This window comes from Oncorhynchus mykiss, chromosome 1 (assembly GCF_013265735.2).
Source record: "Oncorhynchus mykiss isolate Arlee chromosome 1, USDA_OmykA_1.1, whole genome shotgun sequence".
Lineage (NCBI taxonomy): Eukaryota > Metazoa > Chordata > Actinopteri > Salmoniformes > Salmonidae > Oncorhynchus > Oncorhynchus mykiss.
The window spans coordinates 20,388,509-20,410,933 of NC_048565.1; the positions used below are offsets into that span (position 1 = coordinate 20,388,509).

Genomic DNA, 22,425 nt, shown 5'->3' on the forward strand with positions numbered 1-22,425 from the left:
TTTTTCAGGTAATGTTGGTCATTGAGCAAGGTGATAATGTAGTATACAAGGATACAACTCCATCAAAGCCGGGCTTGCACCAGTCCAGGATCTGCTTGAGTCTGGTGCGGTGCTGCCCACCTGCTTGGCTCTCCCCGATCAGTGCAGAGTATGTCGCAAACAGGACTCCTTCTGAGGTAGCTGTGTCTCCATACTTGATCTACAGGGAAATAACATAATCACAGGTTTCGCCAGGGAAAGACATTAGGTAAATCTGATGGATATGAATGATTGAGAGGAAATATTGATCTGGAGTGTGGTTTGCTTTTCCTTAAACACTCACCTTGTTTAAGGCATGCACAGGAATGGTGGGAGCATCTATGTCTTTCAGATCTCTCTCCGCGTCGTATTTCAGGTCATTGGATACACTGAACCTGTGTGGTGAAAGAGGAGAACGAGTGCATCTTTACAAAACAACCGTGGAGCACAACTGAATAGGTTTGTTTTATAGTTTGTAGTAACCAAAGGCACTGACTATCAGTGATGGTTTCTAACACAGTTCACAAAGGCCCCTTCCTGAAGCAATATCCATTACAACTAACGTTTTACATCTACATCTGTTAGACAGGGAGACCTGCTCCTACGTACTGGTAGGAGAAACCTATTAGGTTGGGAGAAACAGAGCTAGGCGGGGTAATGCATTGGGTGGAGTGTCTAGTGTCTTACCATAGCGCTTTCTTCCTTCCCTTTAGGTAATTCTCCAGGATGATGCCGGCCACTGTGCGGCCTTTCCCTACTCCGGCCCCGTCTCCTATCAGGAAGCCTGCTCTCTGGTTGTTCTGCAGAATTACCTCGTGTTGCTGGGAGCACACAGGGAGCACAGCGTCCCTCATGTGTCCACGCAAGTAGAAACACTAACTAACACTTCGCATTCTAGTCATCTAGTAGACACTTTTATGAAGACGGGAAATTAATACAACAGCATCCCATCGAACAAACGTCTTACATAGAAAGATATCAAAAGCACAGCTGAAGTAGGTAATACAGCAGAAACAGGTGTTTAAAACCAATGTATACTCTACCCTTTTTTGTATGACCCACATACTGTAGTTCCCAAGAAAAAAATTGTTCCTGTCAGACCAGATGTGTGAGGTCAGGGGTCAGAGGTGATAGAGTGGTGTGTTACCTGGCATGCGTATATGATGGCCTCCAGCTGCAGGGCAGAGAGCAGACCACAGTTGATGGTGGAGTTAGGAATGGACAGAGTGTAGGTGATGTCAGGTGGAGGGACGCTGGACAGCGTGTTGGTCTCCACCACTATGTCTGGGTGGGAGATCCCTATGGTGGCTGAGGAAGGACAAAATAGTTAAAAGATTGAGTGGACAGACAAAACCTTACTCAGCCCCTCACAGACTAACTACCAGTATCAGATGGTATTATTATTTTATTATGAGGAAACTATGTGTAGTAATACCACAGAAAAATATTACTACTGCAAAATAATAATTCCTTCCACAAAGGAAACCAATAAAAGAGGATAAATAGGTTGTGTCTTGATAGTAGTGTAGGGCAGCGTACATTTGGATGGTTTGTAGTCAGCGTAGGTGTCTACATGTCCCAGCTCCTCTGTCTCTTCCTCCTCCTCCTCTGCCTCCTCTTCTGCCGGAGTCTGGTTTCTCTGAGTCTGCTGAAGCAAGGGGACACAGGTCATTTAGTTAATATCCTGTCCATTACTGGTCTCCTCGCCATCTACACTGGTATGATACAACTGGACAGGTGAAAAGCAAATGCCCCTGTTTTCTTTTCAGATCAGTGCAGATGAGGAAGAGATGTCAGTAAAATATCCTCAACCTACTGGACAAGATACATGTGAGGTGAAATGAACAATCTAAATATTTGTGGATGGTTACAGGTCAAAGGGTGACTGCTAATTGGACATAATTAACCTAATAAGGTTAATTCATTAATGTCAATGGGAGCCTGATTAGACATCAGATCATTAGCCTTCAGTGTTTCGGAAGGACTCTGAAGAACAACGCCTCACAGGAAGATTCATTTCGACAAAGAAGTTACCAAAACCGGCTGCTTTACTCAATATATTATTTCAAAACCTGTTTTTGGAAAGTCCGCAAAAATACAGCAACAATTCACTCTAATTAAAACATTTATGCCGGGGCCTCCCGAGTGGGGCAGCGATCTAAGGCACTGCACTGCATGCCAGATGCGTTACTACAGACCCGGGTTCATTCCAGGGCTGTGCCACAACCGGCCATGGTGGGGAGTGCCATAGGACTGCGCACAATTGGCCCAGCTCCGTCTGGGTTAGGGGAGGGTTTGGCGGGTGGGTCTTTACTTGGCTCATTGCACTCTAGCGACTCCTTGTGGCGGGCCGGGTGCCTGCAGACTGATCTCAGTCGCCAGTTGAACAGTGTTTCCTCCGACACATTGGTGCGGCTGGCTTCCGGGTTAAACTGGCGGGTGTTACTGAGCACAGTTAGGCGGGTCATGCTTTGGAGGACGCATGACTCCACCTTCGACTCCCGAGCCTGTCGGGGAGTTGCAGCGATGAGACATGATCGAAAAAGGGGGTAAAAAAATTACAAATAACATTTATGCCAAACTCATTTTGAATTTAGTGCATCATATTTAAAATGATGCAGTCAGTGTTGGCTCCACCTCCACATTCGTATGCCTGTCAAAACGGGGCCCTCAGTCAGTCACTTGACTAATATAGGTCTGATTAGATTTGAAGCGTTGAGGCTACCTGGTATCCTCCCAAAGGTGGGGTGCTGATAATGGCAGCAATATCCTCCAAACTGTTCAAATCCTGAAACCTGTTGGCATTCAGCTGCAGGGAGAACAAACAAAAAACAAACACAAACTAATGAAAAGATACCAGTCACACTGAGTGGAGAGTGACTGAATGTCATGAACATGTGGGAACGTCTGGAAACACAACATGAGAGAGAGTGATCTTGTCCGTGACAGACAGCTAGATAAAGGATAAAATAATAACAGAACCTATAGGAAAAATACAAAAACTCAAACGTTCCCATTTCTGAGTTCATTTGCTACCATGCTCTCTTTACCAAGATGGGTTGTAAACATATCTGACCCCTAGAGGCAACACTTACCAACTGCACATGATGTGTATTTGAGAATTGCTGTTTAGTGTTAAGAGTGAGTGTGTATGCGTGGGTATGAGCATAGTGGTGTTAGTTATCTAGGTAGTAGTGTGTGGTGAAGCAGGTACAGTGCCGTCAGAAAGTATTCACACCCCTTTACTTTCCCACAATTTGTTGTGCTACAATGGCCTACTACACACAATACCACATGTCAAAGTATGTATTATTATTATATTATTAGTTAAGAACAAATTCTTATTTTACAATGACAGCCTACCCCGGTCAAACCCTCCCCTAATCCGGACTACGCTGGGCCAATTGTGCGCCTCCCTATTGGACTCCCGATCACAGCCGGTTGTGATACAGCCTGGGATCGAACCAGGGTCTGTAGTGCCAACTCTAGCACTGAGATGCAGTGCCTTAGACCTCTGCACCACCCGGGAGTCAGTAAGTAAACAACCCCTTTATTGTGGAAAGCCTAAATAAGGAGTAAACATTTGCTTAACAAGTCCCATAATAAATGGAATGTTTAATATGATTTTTGGATGACTACCTCATCTGTACCCCACACATACAATTATCTGTAAGGTCCCTCAGACGAGCAGTGAATTTCAAACACAGATTCAACCACAAAGACCAGGGAGTTTTTCCAATGCCTCGTAAAGATGGGCACCTATTGGTAGATGGGTAAAAACTGTAAAAGCAGACATTGAACATCCCTTTTGAGCATGGTGAAGTTATTCATTACACTTTGGATGGTGTATCAAAACCCCCAGTCACTACAAAGATACAGGTGTCCTTCCTAACTCAGTTTCCAGAGAGGAAGGAAACGGCTCAGGGATTTCACGAGGACAATGGTGACTTTAAAACAGTTAGAGTTTAATGGCTGTGATAGGAGAACTGAGGATGGATAAACATTGTAGTTACTCCAAAATACTAACCTAATTGACAGAGGGAATAGAAGGAAGCCTGTACAGAATACAAATATTCCATAACAAGCATCCTATTTGCAACAAGGCACTAGAGTAATGCCACAAAAATATGGCAACGCAATTAACGTAACGGAGCTAAGCATAGGCAAAATCCTAGAGGAAAACCTGGTTCAGTCTGCTTTCCACCAGACACTGGGAGACTAATTACATTTTCAGCAGGTCAATAACATAAAAAGCCAAATCTACACTGGAGTTGCTTAATAAGTAGACAGTGAATGTTCCTGAGTGGCCGAGGTACAGTTTTGACTTAAATCTACTTGAAAATCTATCCCAAGATGTGAACATGGTTGTCTAGCAATGATCAACAACCAATTTGACACCAATTTGAGCTTGAAGAATTTTGAAAATAATAATGGGTGAATGTTGCACAATCCATGTGTGTAAAGTTTCTAGAGACTTACACAGAAAGACTCACAGCTGTAATGCTGCCAAAGGCGCTTTTACAAAGTATTGACTCAGAGTTGTGAATCCTTGTGTAAATTACATATTTCTGTATTTCATTTTCAATTCATTTGAAATGTTTTATTTTTTTTTGTCTAAAAACACGTTTTCACTTTGTCATTAATACATGTTGAATTCAGGCTGTAACAAGAAAATGTGGAATATGTCGAGGGGTGTGAATACTTTCTGAAGGCAGTTATGCATGTTTTCGTTGTTTTGTGTGAGAAAAAGAAAACGGCTTTTGTGTGTTTTCAGACATGTTTATTTCTGTGTTTGAGTGTGTATGAGTGAGAGTGAGTGTGTATGAGTGAGAGTGTGTGTGTGTGTGTGTACGTAGTCAGGTCCCCTCACCTCCAGCTGGCTCTGTGCTGGTGTGTTTATGTCCCATATCGTGGGCACGTGGGCCAGGTTATCTGTGGGGATGAAGGCCTGGGCATCGGTGTAGTCTGACAGCGAGTCGGCCGGAGAGGAGAACAGAGAGTTGGAGAGGTCATCGATGCAGGACAGGTTCTGGAAACAGAGACAGGACAACAGACAATATATGTTAGTTCATTCTCTCTTTTCTGGATCAAGTTAGTGCTGCTGGCACCTTTTTATACTGCAGCAGATTCTATGGGGTATAACAAGGACAGCTGTTTATCTTTGTACTGTGGGATTATTCCTTGGTTCCTTGGTTCCCTGTTAACCATTGTTATTACAAAAAAATATCCAATGCCAAAGAGCACACACTGTACAATCAAACTGCTTCCAGTATGTTCTGAATATTCATTATGCAATATAGCATATTATGCATGATGATTTTGTGACAACAAATTTGACCTAAATCTTATTCTACAAGCATAACAGAGCAGTTGTACTTCTCATACAGAGGTTATGGGAGGGACATGACGACACACTAGGCCTGGTCCTCAGCCAACATACCACTCTCTCTGGAGAGCATAGCCTAATTAGACAGATGTGGATGTGTGTGTGGAGCGTCTGTGTCTCTCATTTCAGGCATGGCTGCCTTCCAGACCCTCTCCATTCATATTGTAGTGGCTCCATTTGCCATGTTCACTAACTACCTCCCACAGGCACCCCCTGAGACATGGACCCAGAGAGAGGGAGAGAGAGACAAGCCCCATGGAGGAGATGCCATGTCTAGTACCCAACTTGGTGTGTGTGTGCGTGAGAGAAAGAGTGTGTGTATGTGGTGATGTAATACACACGTGTGCTCGTAAATGTATTTGTGTGGGTTTATGTACTGTATGTGTGAGTGTGTGCTTAAATACAAGAGTTGGTAACTATGTGTATAGTGTTCCCACAGTATGACTGGCTGGTCGGTCATTGGTAAAGGCTCCCACACCCCCACACTTCAATTCAGTGGAACCACCCAGAGGCCAATGCATCAACTTAGCCCAGCGTTGCATAACAGGAGCAGGGGCTCCAACCACAGATGACCCAGCATCCTAAAACAGATATACAGTGCCTTGCGAAAGTATTCGGCCCCCTTGAACTTTGCGACCTTTTGCCACATTTCAGGCTTCAAACATAAAGATATAAAACTGTATTTTTTTGTGAAGAATCAACAACAAGTGGGACACAATCATGAAGTGGAACGACATTTATTGGATATTTCAAACTTTTTTAACAAATCAAAAACTGAAAAATTGGCCGTGCAAAATTATTCAGCCCCTTTACTTTCAGTGCAGCAAACTCTCTCCAGAGGTTCAGTGAGGATCTCTGAATGATCCAATGTTGACCTAAATGACTAATGATGATAAATACAATCCACCTGTGTGTAATCAAGTCTCCGTATAAATGCACCTGCACTGTGATAGTCTCAGAGGTCTGTTAAAAGCGCAGAGAGCATCATGAAGAACAAGGAACACACCAGGCAGGTCCGAGATACTGTTGTGAAGAAGTTTAAAGCCGGATTTGGATACAAAAAGATTTCCCAAGCTTTAAACATCCCAAGGAGCACTGTGCAAGCGATAATATTGAAATGGAAGGAGTATCAGACCACTGCAAATCTACCAAGACCTGGCCGTCCCTCTAAACTTTCAGCTCATACAAGGAGAAGACTGATCAGAGATGCAGCCAAGAGGCCCATGATCACTCTGGATGAACTGCAGAGATCTACAGCTGAGGTGGGAGACTCTGTCCATAGGACAACAATCAGTCGTATATTGCACAAATCTGGCCTTTATGGAAGAGTGGCAAGAAGAAAGCCATTTCTTAAAGATATCCATAAAAAGTGTCGTTTAAAGTTTGCCACCAGCCACCTGGGAGACACACCAAACATGTGGAAGAAGGTGCTCTGGTCAGATGAAACCAAAATTGAACTTTTTGGCAACAATGCAAAATGTTATGTTTGGCGTAAAAGCAACACAGCTGAACACACCATCCCCACTGTCAAACATGGTGGTGGCAGCATCATGGTTTGGGCCTGCTTTTCTTCAGCAGGGACAGGGAAGATGGTTAAAATTGATGGGAAGATGGATGGAGCCAAATACAGGACCATTCTGGAAGAAAACCTGATGGAGTCTGCAAAAGACCTGAGACTGGGACGGAGATTTGTCTTCCAACAAGACAATGATCCAAAACATAAAGCAAAATCTACAATGGAATGGTTCAAAAATAAACATATCCAGGTGTTAGAATGGCCAAGTCAAAGTCCAGGCCTGAATCCAATCGAGAATCTGTGAAAAGAACTGAAAACTGCTGTTCACAAATGCTCTCCATCCAACTTCACTGAGCTCGAGCTGTTTTGCAAGGAGGAATGGGAAAAAATGTCAGTCTCTCGATGTGCAAAACTGATAGAGACATACCCCAAGCTACTTACAGCTGTAATCGCAGCAAAAGGTGGCGCTACAAAGTATTAACTTAAGGGGGCTGAATAATTTTGCACGGCCAATTTTTCAGTTTTTGATTTGTTAAAAAAGTTTGAAATATCCAATAAATGTCATTCCACTTTTGATTGTGTCCCACTTGTTGTTGATTCTTCACAAAAAAATACAGTTTTATATCTTTATGTTTGAAGCCTGAAATGTGGCAAAAGGTCGCAAAGTTCAAGGGGGCCGAATACTTTCGCAAGGCACTGTACACCCTGGAATAAAACATTATCTAATATCAAAGGACTGACTAGGGACAGCAGGTAGGACACCCTGTCCAGCACAGTAAGATCCTACAGCAGAGCAATACACTCAAAATGGAGCCTAATAAAGAATGGAAAACATGCTCGTCGCACAAGCTGTTACTGAAATATTTTCCACGGTCAATACGAGTACAGTTGTGCTGTGTACATTACTAGATTATGTGGGAAGAAGGGGCCTAGCCAGAGTGACTACGCTCTACATACTACAGAACATACACTATATATACAAAACTATGTGGACGCCCCTTCAAATTAGTGGATTTGGCAATTTCGGCCACACCCGTTGCTGACAGGTGTATAAAATCAAGCACAAAGCCATGCAATCTCCATAGACAAACATTGACAGTAGAATGGCCTTACTGAAGAGTTCAGTGACTTTCAACATGGCACCATCACAGGATGCGTCCTTTCCAACAAGTCAGTTTATAACATTTCTGCCCTGCTAGAGCTGCTGCGGTCAACTGTTTCATTTTGTACTTTACCCCCTTTTTCTCCCCAATATCGTGATATCCAATTGCGATCCTGTCTCATCGCTGCAACTCCCCAACGGGCCCAGGAGAGGCGAAAGTCGAGTCATGCGTCCTCCAAAATATGACCCACCAAACCACGCTCGTTAACATTTGCTCGCTTAACACAGAAGCCAGCTGCACCAATGTATTGGAGGAAACGCCATTCAATTGACGACCGAAGTCAGCCTGCAGGCGCCTGGCCTGCCAGAAGTGCAAAGAGGTTACACCTTAAGGATGAATTGGAACGCCGACAGTGAACCAGGTCTAAGCGCCCAACATCAGTGCCTGACCTCACTAATGCTCGTGGCTGAATGGAAACAAGTCCCCACAGCAATGTTCCAACTTCTAGTGGAAAGCCTTTCCAGAAGAGTGGAGACTGTTATAGCAGCGAAGGGGGGACCAACTCCATATTAACGGCCATGATTTTAGAGTGAGATGTTCGACGAGCAGGTGTGTCCACATACTTTTGGTCATGTAATGTACATACACACCCCAGGCTGGGGGGTTTCACAACCGACCAGCGAGGACAGGACAGGGACTTTAATAGGCAGGATAGCAGCTCTAGGGGAACCCTAAGGGGGCTAGAAGCCGGCCAACAGGGTCTGTGTGTGTGTTTACAAGGTCAGAGGAGCAGGATAAGTGGTGCGGTTGGTTGTGTGTGTGATATGAATGTGACTTAAGGGTGGTAAAGAGCTCCTAAAGAGAGATTTTGCAAGGGCACAGCACTCAGCTAATCAGTGTTTACTGGAAGCGCTCTGATTAAACTCCTGGTTGTGTGTGTGCACTTGTGCATGTGTTAGCTCTGCTAGGGCAAGATCAGACTTGAGCTCTGAAAGCAGCCTCTTGAAGTTTTGTGCCTGTGGCCAGCTAAAATGGAACAGCTGCATTTTTTGTGCGTGACAGAAGAGAAATGAGGAAGAGAAGCCGAGACGAACCCTGGAAACTCTCCCCCTTCCATCAGTGCCCCTCCCACCACCATTCCAAGAAACGTGGCTGTTCCGGCAGAAGAGTGATTAGTAAACAAGGAGGAACAAAATGTAACCAGAGGCAGACATATACTACACCCTTCCCCCCAACTGCCAGCAGTTCCTACAGTGGAAACACAAGCTTAGTGATGAATTCCGTCCTACAGTGAACATAAGGAAGGGCTTCATACTCTCTTACACTAGAAACTAGGCACCCTTCATTACGGCTCTTACCTACAATTAGACTCACCACAAAAATACCAGACGATGTAACATGCACATACCACTTTATACTTTAGACATTTTGTTTATTGATTAACAAATTGATATTGTCATGAACTGTCAGATATCAGAAATAATGACGTCTTTTTCCCCAGCACTCCAACCCTCTTGCTCTCCAACCCTCTTGCTCTCCAACCCTCTTGCTCTCCAACCCTCTTGCTCTCCAACCCTCTTGCTCTGAGAGGACGAACCTTATCATCAAAGCAAAGATGAGACGGCAGCCTTTCCCTCTCAGAGCCAGGATAAGAGCTTTGATTATGAACAAACAGAAACAGCCCCCTACCCAAACATCAAACATCGTGGCCAAGGTCGTTCTTCTCTAAAATCACCAACCAATTGGACCCCCAGCTCCACTAATCTCCACTCACAGAGAGAGCGAGAGGAGAGGGAGAGAGAATAACCCGAGCAGACTGGAATGTATTTTTCTTAATAAATGTGAAGCAAGGCAAGTGTGACTGGGAAAGCACTATTTGTTCCCGCAGCGATGCGGCTGCTGCTGCAGCTAAGATGATGTTCTGTGAGGCAGAGATAAGGCCTGAATTCCAACTGCACTGATGGTAATCTGGCCAACAACAGCCACAGACTGCCTGGCTCCTAATCCTCACAGGACAAAACATGGAGATGGCAGAGTGAGCGATGGGAAACATGGAGAAATCTGTGAATGAGTGAGTGGTGTGTGTCCGTGCATGCACATCTCATGCGTGTGTGTGTGTGAGAGAGTGAGTGGTGGCAGACAGTGTATGGCCTTTGTGAGAGAAAAGTGAAAATCAAAGTGAAAATTCAGGACAAGTTGTGCGTTCATTTATGAAACGGCAGAGCTGCGTGTTGGTCGGCTAGTTCCCAGTTTGTGGGTCAGTCCTCATGTCATCACACAAAGCCAGTCCTTCACAGGTTCCTCTTACACTTCACATTCTCCTGTTTTAGTGCTTAACCCAGCATTCTCATCATCCTGACCCACACAGAGAGAAAAACCACATTCAAGCCCATATATACAGTACCTGTAGGCCTTATTTCCACAATCCTTCAATCACATACAACCCCCTGGGTGTGACCACAGAGAGAGAGAGAGAGACACACACACACACACAAAAAAAATCCCAACATAATTAAAATAATGATAGTAGCTTTACATAGCAGGGTTGTGATAAGACATGAGGCTGGTCATTGTTCAGCAACTGTAGAAGGCATGGCTCTTCTCGGTTCAGCTCTAGAAGGTATGTCTATCTTTTCAGGAAGTCGTAACATACAATAGTGTTTCTCTCTGGCCCATTTCATCTCCCGGATGAAGTTGCCCGTTTTACACTCATCTTAGGTCAGTTTGACATTTTATCCACTAATAGTAAAGGTTTTTATTTGGTGGTGTGGGTAAGCTGATCCTAGGTTTGTATTCCCCCCCACCCAAGGGGGAATAAGCAGACTTCCTGAAGCCCTAACCACCACTTCTTCCTCACCCCCCCACCCCAGGGGGAAAAAGCAGACTTCCTGAAACCCTAACCACCACTTCTTCTTCTTCCTCCTCCTCCTCCCCAGAGGGAATAAGCAAACTTCCTCAAACCCTAACCACAACTTCTTCTTCTTCCTCATCCTCCTCCCCCTCCCCAGAGGGAATAAGCAGACTTCCTGAAACCCTAACCACCACTACTTCTTCTTCTTCCTCCTCCTCCCCAGAGGGAATAAGCAGACTTCCTGAAACCCAAACCACCACTTCATTCTTCCTCCTCCTCCCCAGAGGAAATAAGCAGACTTCCTGAAACCCTAACCACCACTTATTTTTCTTCCTCCTCCTCCTCCCCAGAGGGAATAAGCAGACTTCCTGAAACCCTAACCATCACTTCTTCTTCCTCCTCCCCAGAGGGAATAAGCATACTTTCTGAAACCCTAACCATCACTTCCTCCTCTTCCTCCCCTGAGGGAATAAGAATACTTCCTGAAACCCTAACCACCACTTCTTCTTCCTCCTCCCCAGAGGGAATAAGCAGACTTCCTGAAACCCTAACCACCACTTATTTTTCTTCTTCTTCCTCCTCCTCCTCCCCAGAGGGAATAAGCAGACTTCCTGAAACCCTAACCACCACTTCCTTCTTCCTCCTCCTCCCCAGAGGGAATAAGCAGACTTCCTGAAACCCTAACCACCACTTCTTCCTCCTCCTCCTCCTCCTCCCCAGAGGGAATAAGCAGACTTCCTGAAACCCTAACCACCACTTCTTTTTTTCTTCCTCCTCCTCCTCCTCCCCAGAGGGAATAAGCAGACTTCCTGAAACCCCAACCACCACTTCCTTCTTCCTCCTCCTCCTCCCCAGAGGGAATAAGCAGATCTCCTGAAACCCTAACCACCACTTCTTCTTCTTCCTCCTCCTCCACCCCAGAGGGAATAAGCAGATTTCCTGAAACCCTAAACACCACTTATTTTTCTTCCTCCTCCTCCTCCTCCTCCTCCACCTCCCCAGAGAGAATAAGCAGACTTCCTGAAACCCTAACCACCACTTCCTTCTTCCTCCTCCTCCCCAGAGGAAATAAGCAGACTTCCTGAAAACCTAACCACCACTTCTTCTTCTTCCTCCTCCTCCTCCCCAGAGGGAATAAGCAGACTTCCTGAAACCCTAACCACCACTTCTTCTTCCTCATCCTCCTACCCAGAGGGAATAAGCAGACTTCCTGAAACCCTAACCACCACTTCTTCTTCTTTCTCCTCCTCCTCCCCAGAGGGAATAAGCAGACTTCCTGAAACCCTAACCACCACTTCTTCCTCCTCCTCCTCCCCAAAGGGAATAAGCAGACTTCCTGAAACCCTAACCACCACTTCTTCTTCCTCCTCCTCCTCCCCAGAGGGAATAAGCAGACTTCCTGAAACCCTAACCACCACTTCTTCTTCCTCCTCCTCCTCCCCAAAGGGAATAAGCAGACTTCCTGAAACCCTAACCATCACCACTTCTTTTTCTTCCTCCTCCTCCAAAGAAGCTGACGAGGCAGCCAGGGAATCCCCCTCTACTCAGCCAGCCCAGGAAGTGGAGAGTCACACAGACATCCAGTACGTCTCAAGACAACAAACTCTCATTATGATGTTTTGTTTGGATGTTTTTCAACCCAACATTTGCTGTAGCTAGTGTTTTTAGCAGACTTCCTTCTTTCCTCTCCACTGCTGTGTGATTTATTAAAAAGTCAATCAACTGTACAGCCTTTCTCCAATCATGGCTCTTTTAAATCCCATGGCATTAGGTCAGGAGCCAAGTAGTTCTGTAAAGTTCCAATGTGCCAGTCTGTGTGGACTCAATTTGATGACATCACTGTCCACAGTGCCGGATGCCAACACAGCTGGTTGAAACACTCCCAACAGCAGTAGCTTGTGTGGAAACAACTTACCCTCCCCCAATCCTAACCTTTCAATTCCAGGTAGGGGATGTAAAACACACCTTAAAATCAGTGTCTGTCTGGGCCCGGGGTCAGCAACTGTTGTGTAGGAGTGACGGCAAGAGGAGGAAGCCCCACCTATCTCCAGGGGCCTGTGTGGGTCACGTGGTCCCTGTATGGAACCCAGTACCTACTGCTGTCACCAGAGCCTGACGGATGGCCTGGGGCCACAGAGCGGTCTGGATGATTTTATCCCAGGCAGTCTGTTGCCCACATCACCTAACATGCTGTACAGAGATACCCACAGAGGCCTTTACGTCCTACCCAGCCACAGGAAAGAAGGGAAGCTGGCCTCTGGAACTGTCCAATGCTTGCACACTTTCCAATAATAAAAGGATGCCAAGGAAGGCTATCATATTTGAATGATAAGATGGCTATGAGGCCTGCTGTGATGGCTGTGTCTGTTCTGGGTTGGCAGGGAGAGAACGAGACTCTCTCAGGATGTGGAGGGGTAGTAGGGCACAACGATCCTCTTACTCCAACAGCAGCACCACCATAAAATGCAGGTACAATGTTAAGATAAGAGAAATGTAATGTAGAAATGTCTGTTCTACACACCAGAGAATAATGTATGGTGTAAACAGCAAATGTATATCTGAATGTTACGCAATGCTCAATTCTCTTACACGGAACACCTCTCTTCTTCCCCGCAACAATAAGCTCACAGTCAACTTAGTCAGCTTTAATAAGAAATCTGAATAAGCTAGTCACCCGACAGGGAAGAGGGTTAGCCCAATAGGAGGGCAGCAGTCAGGGGCCCCAGTGATCTCTCTGCCAATAGGAAGTACAGAAGGGCTGGGTGGAGAGCAGCTGACACACACTGGGAGCAGGTCAATAGTATAATGTGGCTTCCTCTCCTGCTTTCTTTCTTTATCGAAATCTGCACTGTGAAAGAACTAGACAGGTGATATCACTTTTTTTAATGGTGGATATTCATATCACTTTCACCCATTTTTCTTTCTTTCTTTCTTCAGAACAGTGCAGATGACAGAAAGGAGTATTGAGATGCACCCATTGTCTCTGAAAAACAAAGAGGGTGGGATTCTGAAGCTTACCGTAAACCAGCACCACGTGTGACTCAGGAATCAGAACAAATAAAAGCAACACACACCTAAGAGGAAACAAAACCGGTCAAGTTGATATTGTGTGCGTGCAGTTGTGTGTGTGTGTGTTTTGGGGTGGGGGGCAGATGTGAGCCTGCATTCTCATGGTTTAAGGGAAATGGATTCATCAGGGTGCTGACGTCAGATAACTCAGTTCCCAGGAATTGCCTGGTTATTGTGCAGCCTAAGATTGCATCACACTCCACAACACTTACAATGTCAATATCCATATTATGGACACACTAAATAGGCAAAAATAAATTAAATCCAAAAATATTTTCAGTTTTGACCAGGGTTAGGACCAGTTCAAGGGAACAAATAAAAGAAAACAGAAAAACAAACGCAAATTTTCAAGGAACAGAACCAGAACCGAGAATGAAAGTGATATTCAATGTATTGGAAGATAACCATTATTTTAAAAGCATGGGAACCGGTTAATAACGTTGTTTTACATTCCGGGCATTTTCTTCCAGTCCCACAAAAAACGGAACAATGCACATACGCAAAGCCCTCACTGTCACTCAAACTACTTCCAGTGGCTGCCTACCTACCAGCTGAACATCTTTGCCACTGTTTGTGTGTAGGCTACCTGCCCCTCCCCTTGAAGCATGCATTGTCTATTCTAGCTACTGACATTACATGCATGATTCAGAAATGAATTAAATTTCTAATTCATTAATGGATTAACTTTTTCAATGCTGGTTAAGTATTCTATAGTTTTCACGTTTGACATTGGATTTATTAAGTCCAAAGGGTAAGACATGTTTTTATTTTAATTCTGGTGCCGCCCTGCACACACAAGCTTGTTTGCTATCTAGCTAGCTTGTTGCTAGCTCTGGTTTAGCTCTGGACAACTCTAGGCAGCATTATGTGTAATGTAATGGAACTGAGAGTCATGGTCAAGGGCTAGCTCTTGTTCAACGTTAGTTACGCCAAGACATTCAAAGTTCCTCCATAGAAGCTGCTCCTCTGTAGGTATAATTTTGTGAGCCTAATTCAGATAATGCATGTCATAACAAAAATACCCAGTGCTTCATGCCCAGCGCTCTCTTCACCTGCAAAATTTTGCACGTTGCACCCTACTTGTCTGTCCAATGCATGTATATAGCTTACCCGCTCCATAGCAAGCTGCTCTATCCATTGGTGAAGTAATTTAATGTTGAGCTAAATGTAAAAAATCTAATTAATTGAGAGGTTTAAAAAGGAACAGAAAGGAACGATTAACAGTTGTTTGGTTCAAACCGGTTCAGAACTTTATTTTGCTGGTTGGAACAGTGGAATTGAATGCAAAATAATGTGTGGTTCTGTTCAGAATGAAACAATTGGAAAATCATTTTGCTTCCAACCCCTGGTTTTAACCAAATTGCAATGACATATCACTTTTAATGCCAGTTTCTCTTTTGATTTGGAATGGAATTGGCTTAAGAAAAAAGGCTCCCTCTAAAATCCCACCCCACACACTGGCACTCCAACACCAGAAGCCCATGAACTCAGTTAACCTTCCTCTCTCCCAGTTCCAGTAAAACATGCCTTGCTGCCACTCCGGGCCTAAAATAGTGCTGACTCCCTTGTATCTGCAGTGGACATGACAAGACGGAGAGAGAGAGAGACAGACAGACACACACACACACACACACACGCACACCACCTCTGGACCGGGAAAGTATTACAGTGGACTCTACATTCACTTGTTGGAAGAAATATCGTCTGTCTGCGTACATTGGACGTCAATGAAAGAGCATGACACAGACCACTGCATGACGCACGGATTCAACTGTAAAAATGGGCATTGTGATGAAAGCACTGAATTTGTTGATATCAACTTTGCAGCCAAATCATGTGATTAGCTGAATGAACATGAATCGTATACATTCCAGATTCATTTAGAACAAAAAACATTCAGAGAATGTATGACTGTGTTCTGTCCTCTATACTTGGAATAGAGAGATGAGGAGAGAGCATGGCACGTCTGCTGTATGAATGGTGGTCATGCACAGCTATCAGGTTCTAGGACTTACTGGAAGGCTGTGGTCCAGACAGCGTTTATCGTGATTGGCAGACACCAACAGGGACGAGCAGCATAGGAAGCCCAATGTGAAACAGAACAAACTCCATAACCACCAATATGCTTGATATAATATTCATTCAATAATCATCTATTTATTTATAATAGCATATTGAATATAACGCAGTCCAATGTCTAAGAGTGAAGAAGAGAATGTGCAGCAGATGTTTTGTTGTTGACATGAACATGTAATTAGTAGTTATTGATAGAGCAGTAGCCTAGCCTATACATGTCTGAACTTAACCCAACGTTAGTTAATTCTACATAGGTCAGAGGAGGCCATAATGCAAGCTAGGCAGAAGAGGTGAGGCCTAGGTGTACTGACGATTTATATTCTACCAAGGAGGTGTAAGGAGAAGGAAGAACATGAAATAATAACCCATTCCAGAAAGCAAACAAATAAATAACCAAATCAGTCCACCAGATAACACCTAACCTACTTATTCTCCATTAACCTACGCGACAGTCAGTTTCAAACGAACACATCACTAAAAATAAATAAATAAATGAAAACAGCCATCCCGCAAACATCTATACATTATTGTTCACCCCAGACACAGAGCTCCTGTTTCACACACTTCAACATAAAGAACTGATGACCAACCTTACCTTGGGAAGAGGTCGTCCCAACTGTGAATGAAGTTTAGTCCAAAGCGGCAGAATAGAAGACATGAGTCCAAAAGCTTTGGGCGGAAAGACCACACACCCCTAATTCACCTTTCCCTTACAACGACAGATCGTTCCATGTGCTGGAGCTGTGGAAACACCTCACAGCTGTAATGTTTCCCAATAGCAGATGGCCCTACCAGCTCCTCAGAACACCCAACACACACATTTGAACAACGCAGACTACAGGTAAGTTCTGGGCAGAAAACACTGCCCTAAAACACACACATTTCCTGCTACGGCTGGACTGACAGGTATTTGCATAGAGGTTTAGTCATATTGATTGTAGTCTAGTTCCTCAATGCTCTAAGGTGCTGGGGAGAGAGCAAAGGGGAGGGGAGCAGGAGGAGGAGCTTTCAGGAAATGATGCTTTTGTTGGTAAGTGACTAGAGTTACTGGCAGTCAAGCTCATTTTACTGTACATGGTGTAACTCAACCGCATTGGTAGTGTAAACAGTGCTGCATGCTGGGTCCTCTTTAGCGGCTCCTGAGCCGCTGCTTACGGCTGTGTTTAATGGTGTGGGATTAGTATTTAATGATTATTATATTTAGAGGTTGGTAGACTTATTTTCAGTCTGCCTGACAGATTAGGCTCCATTTCAAGGCTGCTACTGCTGCTACTTGAAGTGGAAATTATCTGAACTTCTAATGGTTGAGTTTTTGCTGAGCTGAGAAGTCAAACTAATTAAAGAGCTAATGGAATGGGCAGTCACTGATCAGTGTTGTGCTACAGTAGACGGAGAGGTCATTCCAAGCTGTCAAAGCACCTGTTCCACACTGACAGTCCATGTAGCTACATGGTTCAGAAATACTGGGGGAAGTTTTGATATCTCATGCGCAAAGACACAGACAACGAGCGAGTCTATCTAATATATAAGTCACCCTAACTTACACCATAGGCCTATCTGTGATACACTGAAAAAGTGCAGGATCTATATGCAATCCAAAAAAATGTATACGGTAAAGAGATTACAATGAATTACACTGATATGATGGAAGGCCCTTCAACAGCTGATGTCTTCTCCACCTCTGAACCCATCCCGAGTCCTGCACAGATGCACTATGGACACCACTATGGACACTACTTTGCACATTCTTCCACTGCAAATCAACCATTCCATTTTTATTTTTATTTTTTTACTTGCTATATTGTATTTACTTTGCCATCATGGCCTTTTTTGCCTTATCTCACCTCATTTGCTCACATTGTATATAGACTCATTTTTCTACTGTATTATTGACTGTATGTTTGTTTTACTCCATGTGTAACTCTGTGTTGTTGTATGTGTCAAACTGCTTTGCTTTATCTTGGCCAGGTCGCACTTGTAAATCAGAACTTGTTCTCAACTAGCCTACCTGGTTAAATAAAGGTGAAATAAAAATACATTTAAAAAATAAACTGACACAATCCATCATAACTGACATCTCTGCTTATGGAAAACAAGGCTGTGATCGGCAAAACACCTGGGGGAAAGGCTACTGATAAATTAGAATAATAAGACAGAGATGAAAGAAATCGGCTCGTACTAAACAGAAAGTGCCTTCAGAAAGTACTCACACCACTACTTTCCCCACATTTTGTTCTGTTACAGCCTGAATTTAAAATTGATTCAATTGAGATTTTGCATAACTAGCTTACACACAATACCCAATAAGGTCAAAGTGGAATTTTGCTTTTAGAAATTTAGACAAATGAATAAAACATTTAAAGTTTAAATGTTTTGAGTCAATAAGTATTCAACCTCTTTGTTATGGCAAGCCTAAATAAGTTCAGGAGTACAAATGTGCTTAATAAGTCACATAAGTTACATGGACTCATTCTGTGTTCAATAGTAGTGGTAAACATGATTTTTGAACGACCACCCCATCTCTGTACCCCACACACACAGATAATTGTAAGGTCCCTCAACAGAGTAGCACATTTTAAACACAGATTCAACCACAAAGACCAGGGAAGTTTTCCAAAGCCTCGTAAAGAAGGGCACCAATTGATAGATGTGTAAAAATGTTTAAAGCAGATGCTGAATATCTCTTTGATCATGGTAGTTAATCATTAGGCTTTGGATGGTGTATAAATACACCCAGTCACTACGAAGATACAGGAGTCCTTCCTAACTCAGTTACCGGAGAAGAAGGAAAATGCTTCTGGATTTCACTAAGAGGCCGATGGTGATTTTATAAAACAGTTACTGAGTTTAATTATTGTGATATGAGAGAACTGAGAATGGATCATCAACATTGTAGTTACCCAACAATACTAACCTAAATGACAGAGTGAAAAGGAGGAAGACTGTACAGAATCAAATATTCAAAAACATACATCCTGTTTGTAACAAGGCACCTGGTTCAGTCTGCTTGTCAACAGACACTGGGAGACGAATTCACCTTTGAGTAGGACAATAACCTAAAAACACAAGAGGTCTAGCAATAATCAACAACCAACTAGACAGAGCTCGAAAAATAATAATAAAAAAAAAATAGGCAAATATTATACAATCCAAGTTGGCAAAACTAATAGACTTACTCCAAAAGACTTTCAGCTGTAATTGCTGCCAAACATGTTTCTAACATGTATTGACTCATGGGGTTGAATACTTATCTAATCAATATATTGGTGTTATATTTTTCCATAATTTGTAATAAATGTTAGAATTTTTCTTCCACTTCAACTGTGTATTTTGAGCTGATCATTGACCAAAAATGACAAATCAATTTTAATTCCACTTTAACACAAAATGTGGAAAAAAGTCCAGGCGTGTGAATGCGTTCTGAAGGCACTGTAGCTCCTGATTTCCTTTAAGAAATGATATTTCACCATCACATATTCCTTCCTGGCAGAGGGATGGTGCAGGGCCACTGCCCTCTGCAAACAGGAACAGAGATGGGGCACCGTATTGCCCCCCTCCACTGGGCTAGTCTGGTCCAAAATGGAGGCCCACAGACTGAGTGGCGCCTCTGGGTGGTGTCATGAGGGAGATTGTGGGAATCCTCAGGCCTGTAACGGTCACTGAGCTATTGGGACATCGGCAAGGATGAGTCACTGATAGGCTGCCTCTTTCAAGCCGGCAGTGTCATCTCTCCCCTCTGTGTCAAACCCAGGACAATAGAGTAACTGTGGCGGCAGGGGCTGCTGCTGCTGTTGTTGAAAAAAAGAAGCTATATCTGTTGCTGAGACAGAACCAGAGTGTTAAACATTAAAAAGCAACATCAAAAGCACAAAATGTTGGTTTCCCACAAATTGCGAGGCTAGCTGTATGCCCTCAATTGGAGGACTACCTGTAGCAATCAATTTGTTACAATAACTTCCTGGTATAGAAGTAATAATACAAATGTATTGAACTTGTATAGCTCTTTTCATTACAGAAAATTATCTCAAGGCACATAAAAAGCAAAACAAACATTTAAATTGAGATGGTAGAGATAGAGATTTTATGTCTCCATTGGGCTTTTGATAAAAGGCTGGAAGTTGAGGCAGTTTGGATTGGAAAGGCAGTGTAGCTTCAGCAGAGGAGGCATCGATGGTACAGCCAGAGAGAAACAAAAACAGTCTGACAAACAAGCCCGGAGCGCTTCATTAGTGCACCACATCTCCTTCTCCGATGGTCAGTTCCTCCACATGACCAGCTCCTCTGTGGATACTGGTTCTCTATTGCCAAACATGTAGCACCCACCTGGGTGATGCCACAGCTGCTGAAAAGCTCACGAAAATCCACCACATCTTGGCAGTGATTAAGAACAGTCCCTGAGCCTCTTTGCCATCTCTAGACACTACATGCAGTACTTGCAATTCGTCCCGACAGATGAAACAAAGTCGGGGCTGCATTATTTGAATCCAAAACAGCCAGCTACCTAGCAATATGCCAAAAATATACTTGTCATCCCAATTATGCAACTCAGCATAAAGACCTCAAGATGTAAGTGATCAACCCCCAGAGCAGTCAGACACCCACACATTTTTTTAAAGCAACAACAACAAAAAAACACAAAAATATAAAATATAGAATATTTACAGAGCTCTCAGCGTAGGTAACCTCACAGCGCCATTGCAACCACTGAACTTAGTTGGCCATCCAACAGGCAATTTGTGACGTGAATTAGAGAAGAAAGAAAACTGTCTTTGCAAAACAAGTACGGTATAAAACCTGCATTTCAGAACTTATGGACTTAACTATTAAACTAACAGCTCCATTTCTGTAGGGCTTTCTACTGCAACAAAAAACAAGCAGAGACAATAAAACAAGCCGTTTAGCTTGATTCAGTTAGAATAAACACAGAACACGGGGGAAGCTTTCACTTGGTAGTACAGAACCTGAGGGTGTTAAGTCAATGGACATTATCCAGACACTTTCTTTTGCAATCCAGGGCTTCAGAAGAATTGAACATGGCCTTTAAAGCCTTTCATTTTCTATCTCCTTGGAGAATATGGCGGATTACGGTATGGTTGCCGTCTTGCAAGCACCGACCCGACTTTAGCAATTTTTTCTTTTTTACCCTATGGTATTTCTCATGTGTTTCTTATCTATATTATTACTATTATTATTGCATTGTTGGAAAAGAGCACACAAGTAAGCATTACACTATACTGTTTTACACCTGCTGTATCCTGTGCAGGTGACAAATGTGGGAAAAAACGAACAGGAGGGGGTGGGGAGGCAGAATGGGTCTGTTGAAACATACAGATGTGTGATCTAACAAAGACAGCCTGACACTCCATGGGACAATCAGGAAGTTGGAAAGGGTATGTGCACCGTGTGTGTGAGTATCAGAGTGTACTCAGCATTGAATATGTGTGCTGCAGATATATTCCTCACTCTAACTGGGGCTTACTGGTGAGAGTGGTTAGAAAAAGTGCTCTCCTATGATTCTTCTTCCAGTAAGCAGGGCAGCATTTCTCTTATTTTCCCTGAATCATGTTACACAGCACAGCAAATCAGATGATCTGTGTGGAGAGATCAGACAGAGCTCGTGACCCAGATCCTCAGTGTGTGCATGCTGCACGCACATTGCCCTGCAAGCCTTCTGTGGCTAAATTTCTAAATGCAGTGACAACATGCTAGAATAACGCCACAGAAACGACTCTCTCTAGCAAGAATGCTAGCCATGGGTTTAGAGTGCATTCGGAAATTATTCAGACCCCTTGACCTTTTCACGTTACAGCCTTATTCTAAAAAATATTTTTTTGTAAATGTATTAACAATAAAAAAAAATATGAAATTAATATTACTTAAGTATTCAAACCCTTTACTCAGTACCTTGTTGAAACACCTTTGGCAGTGATTACAGCCTAGATTCTCCTTGGTTTTGATGCTACAATCTTGGCACGTCTATATTTGGGGAGTTTCTTCCATTCTTCTCTGCAGATCCTCTCAAGCTCTGTCAGGTTGGATGGGGAGCGTTGCTGCACAGCTATCTTCAGGCCTCTCCAGAGGTGTTCAATCGGGTTCAAGTCCAAGCTCTGTCTGGGCCACTTAAGGACATTCAGAGACTAGTCCCGAAGTCACTCCTGCGTTGTCTTGGCTGTGTGCTTAGGGTTATTGTCCCATTGGAAGGTGAACCTTCGCCCCAGTCTGATGTTTTGAGCGCTCTGGAGCAGGTTTTAAATCAAGGAATCTCCCTGTACTTTGCTCCGTTACGTTTCTCTCAATCCTGACTAGTCTCCTCACTCTACGACAACAGTGGTAGGCTTGATTACCAACAACGACGAGACGGCCTACAGGGAGGAGGTGAGGGCCCTCGGAGTGTGGTGTCAGGAAA

At 43.7% G+C, this 22,425-nt stretch overlaps 1 protein-coding gene across 6 annotated transcripts in view; it reads right to left on the minus strand.

The window, feature by feature from the left end:
• Nucleotides 1-22,425, minus strand: part of LOC110506262 (protein strawberry notch homolog 2) — a 113,823-nt gene that overhangs the window by 20,519 nt on the left and 70,879 nt on the right. Inside the window, exons 1-8 of one of the 6 annotated variants that reach the window (XM_036967074.1) lie at nt 16,615-17,094; nt 4,889-5,047; nt 2,744-2,827; nt 1,558-1,666; nt 1,166-1,326; nt 706-839; nt 323-413; nt 56-199 (exon numbers count right to left, since the gene is read on the minus strand). In XM_036967074.1, coding sequence (XP_036822969.1) covers nt 56-199; nt 323-413; nt 706-839; nt 1,166-1,326; nt 1,558-1,666; nt 2,744-2,827; nt 4,889-5,047; nt 16,615-16,677 — 945 coding nt within the window. In that variant the 5' untranslated portion in view covers nt 16,678-17,094. Of the gene's footprint in view, nt 1-55; nt 200-322; nt 414-705; nt 840-1,165; nt 1,327-1,557; nt 1,667-2,743; nt 2,828-4,888; nt 5,048-16,614; nt 17,095-22,425 lie in introns of those variants that run through there. The other 5 variants (XM_036966919.1, XM_036966877.1, XM_036967124.1 and 2 more) reach the window with 5 other exon arrangements.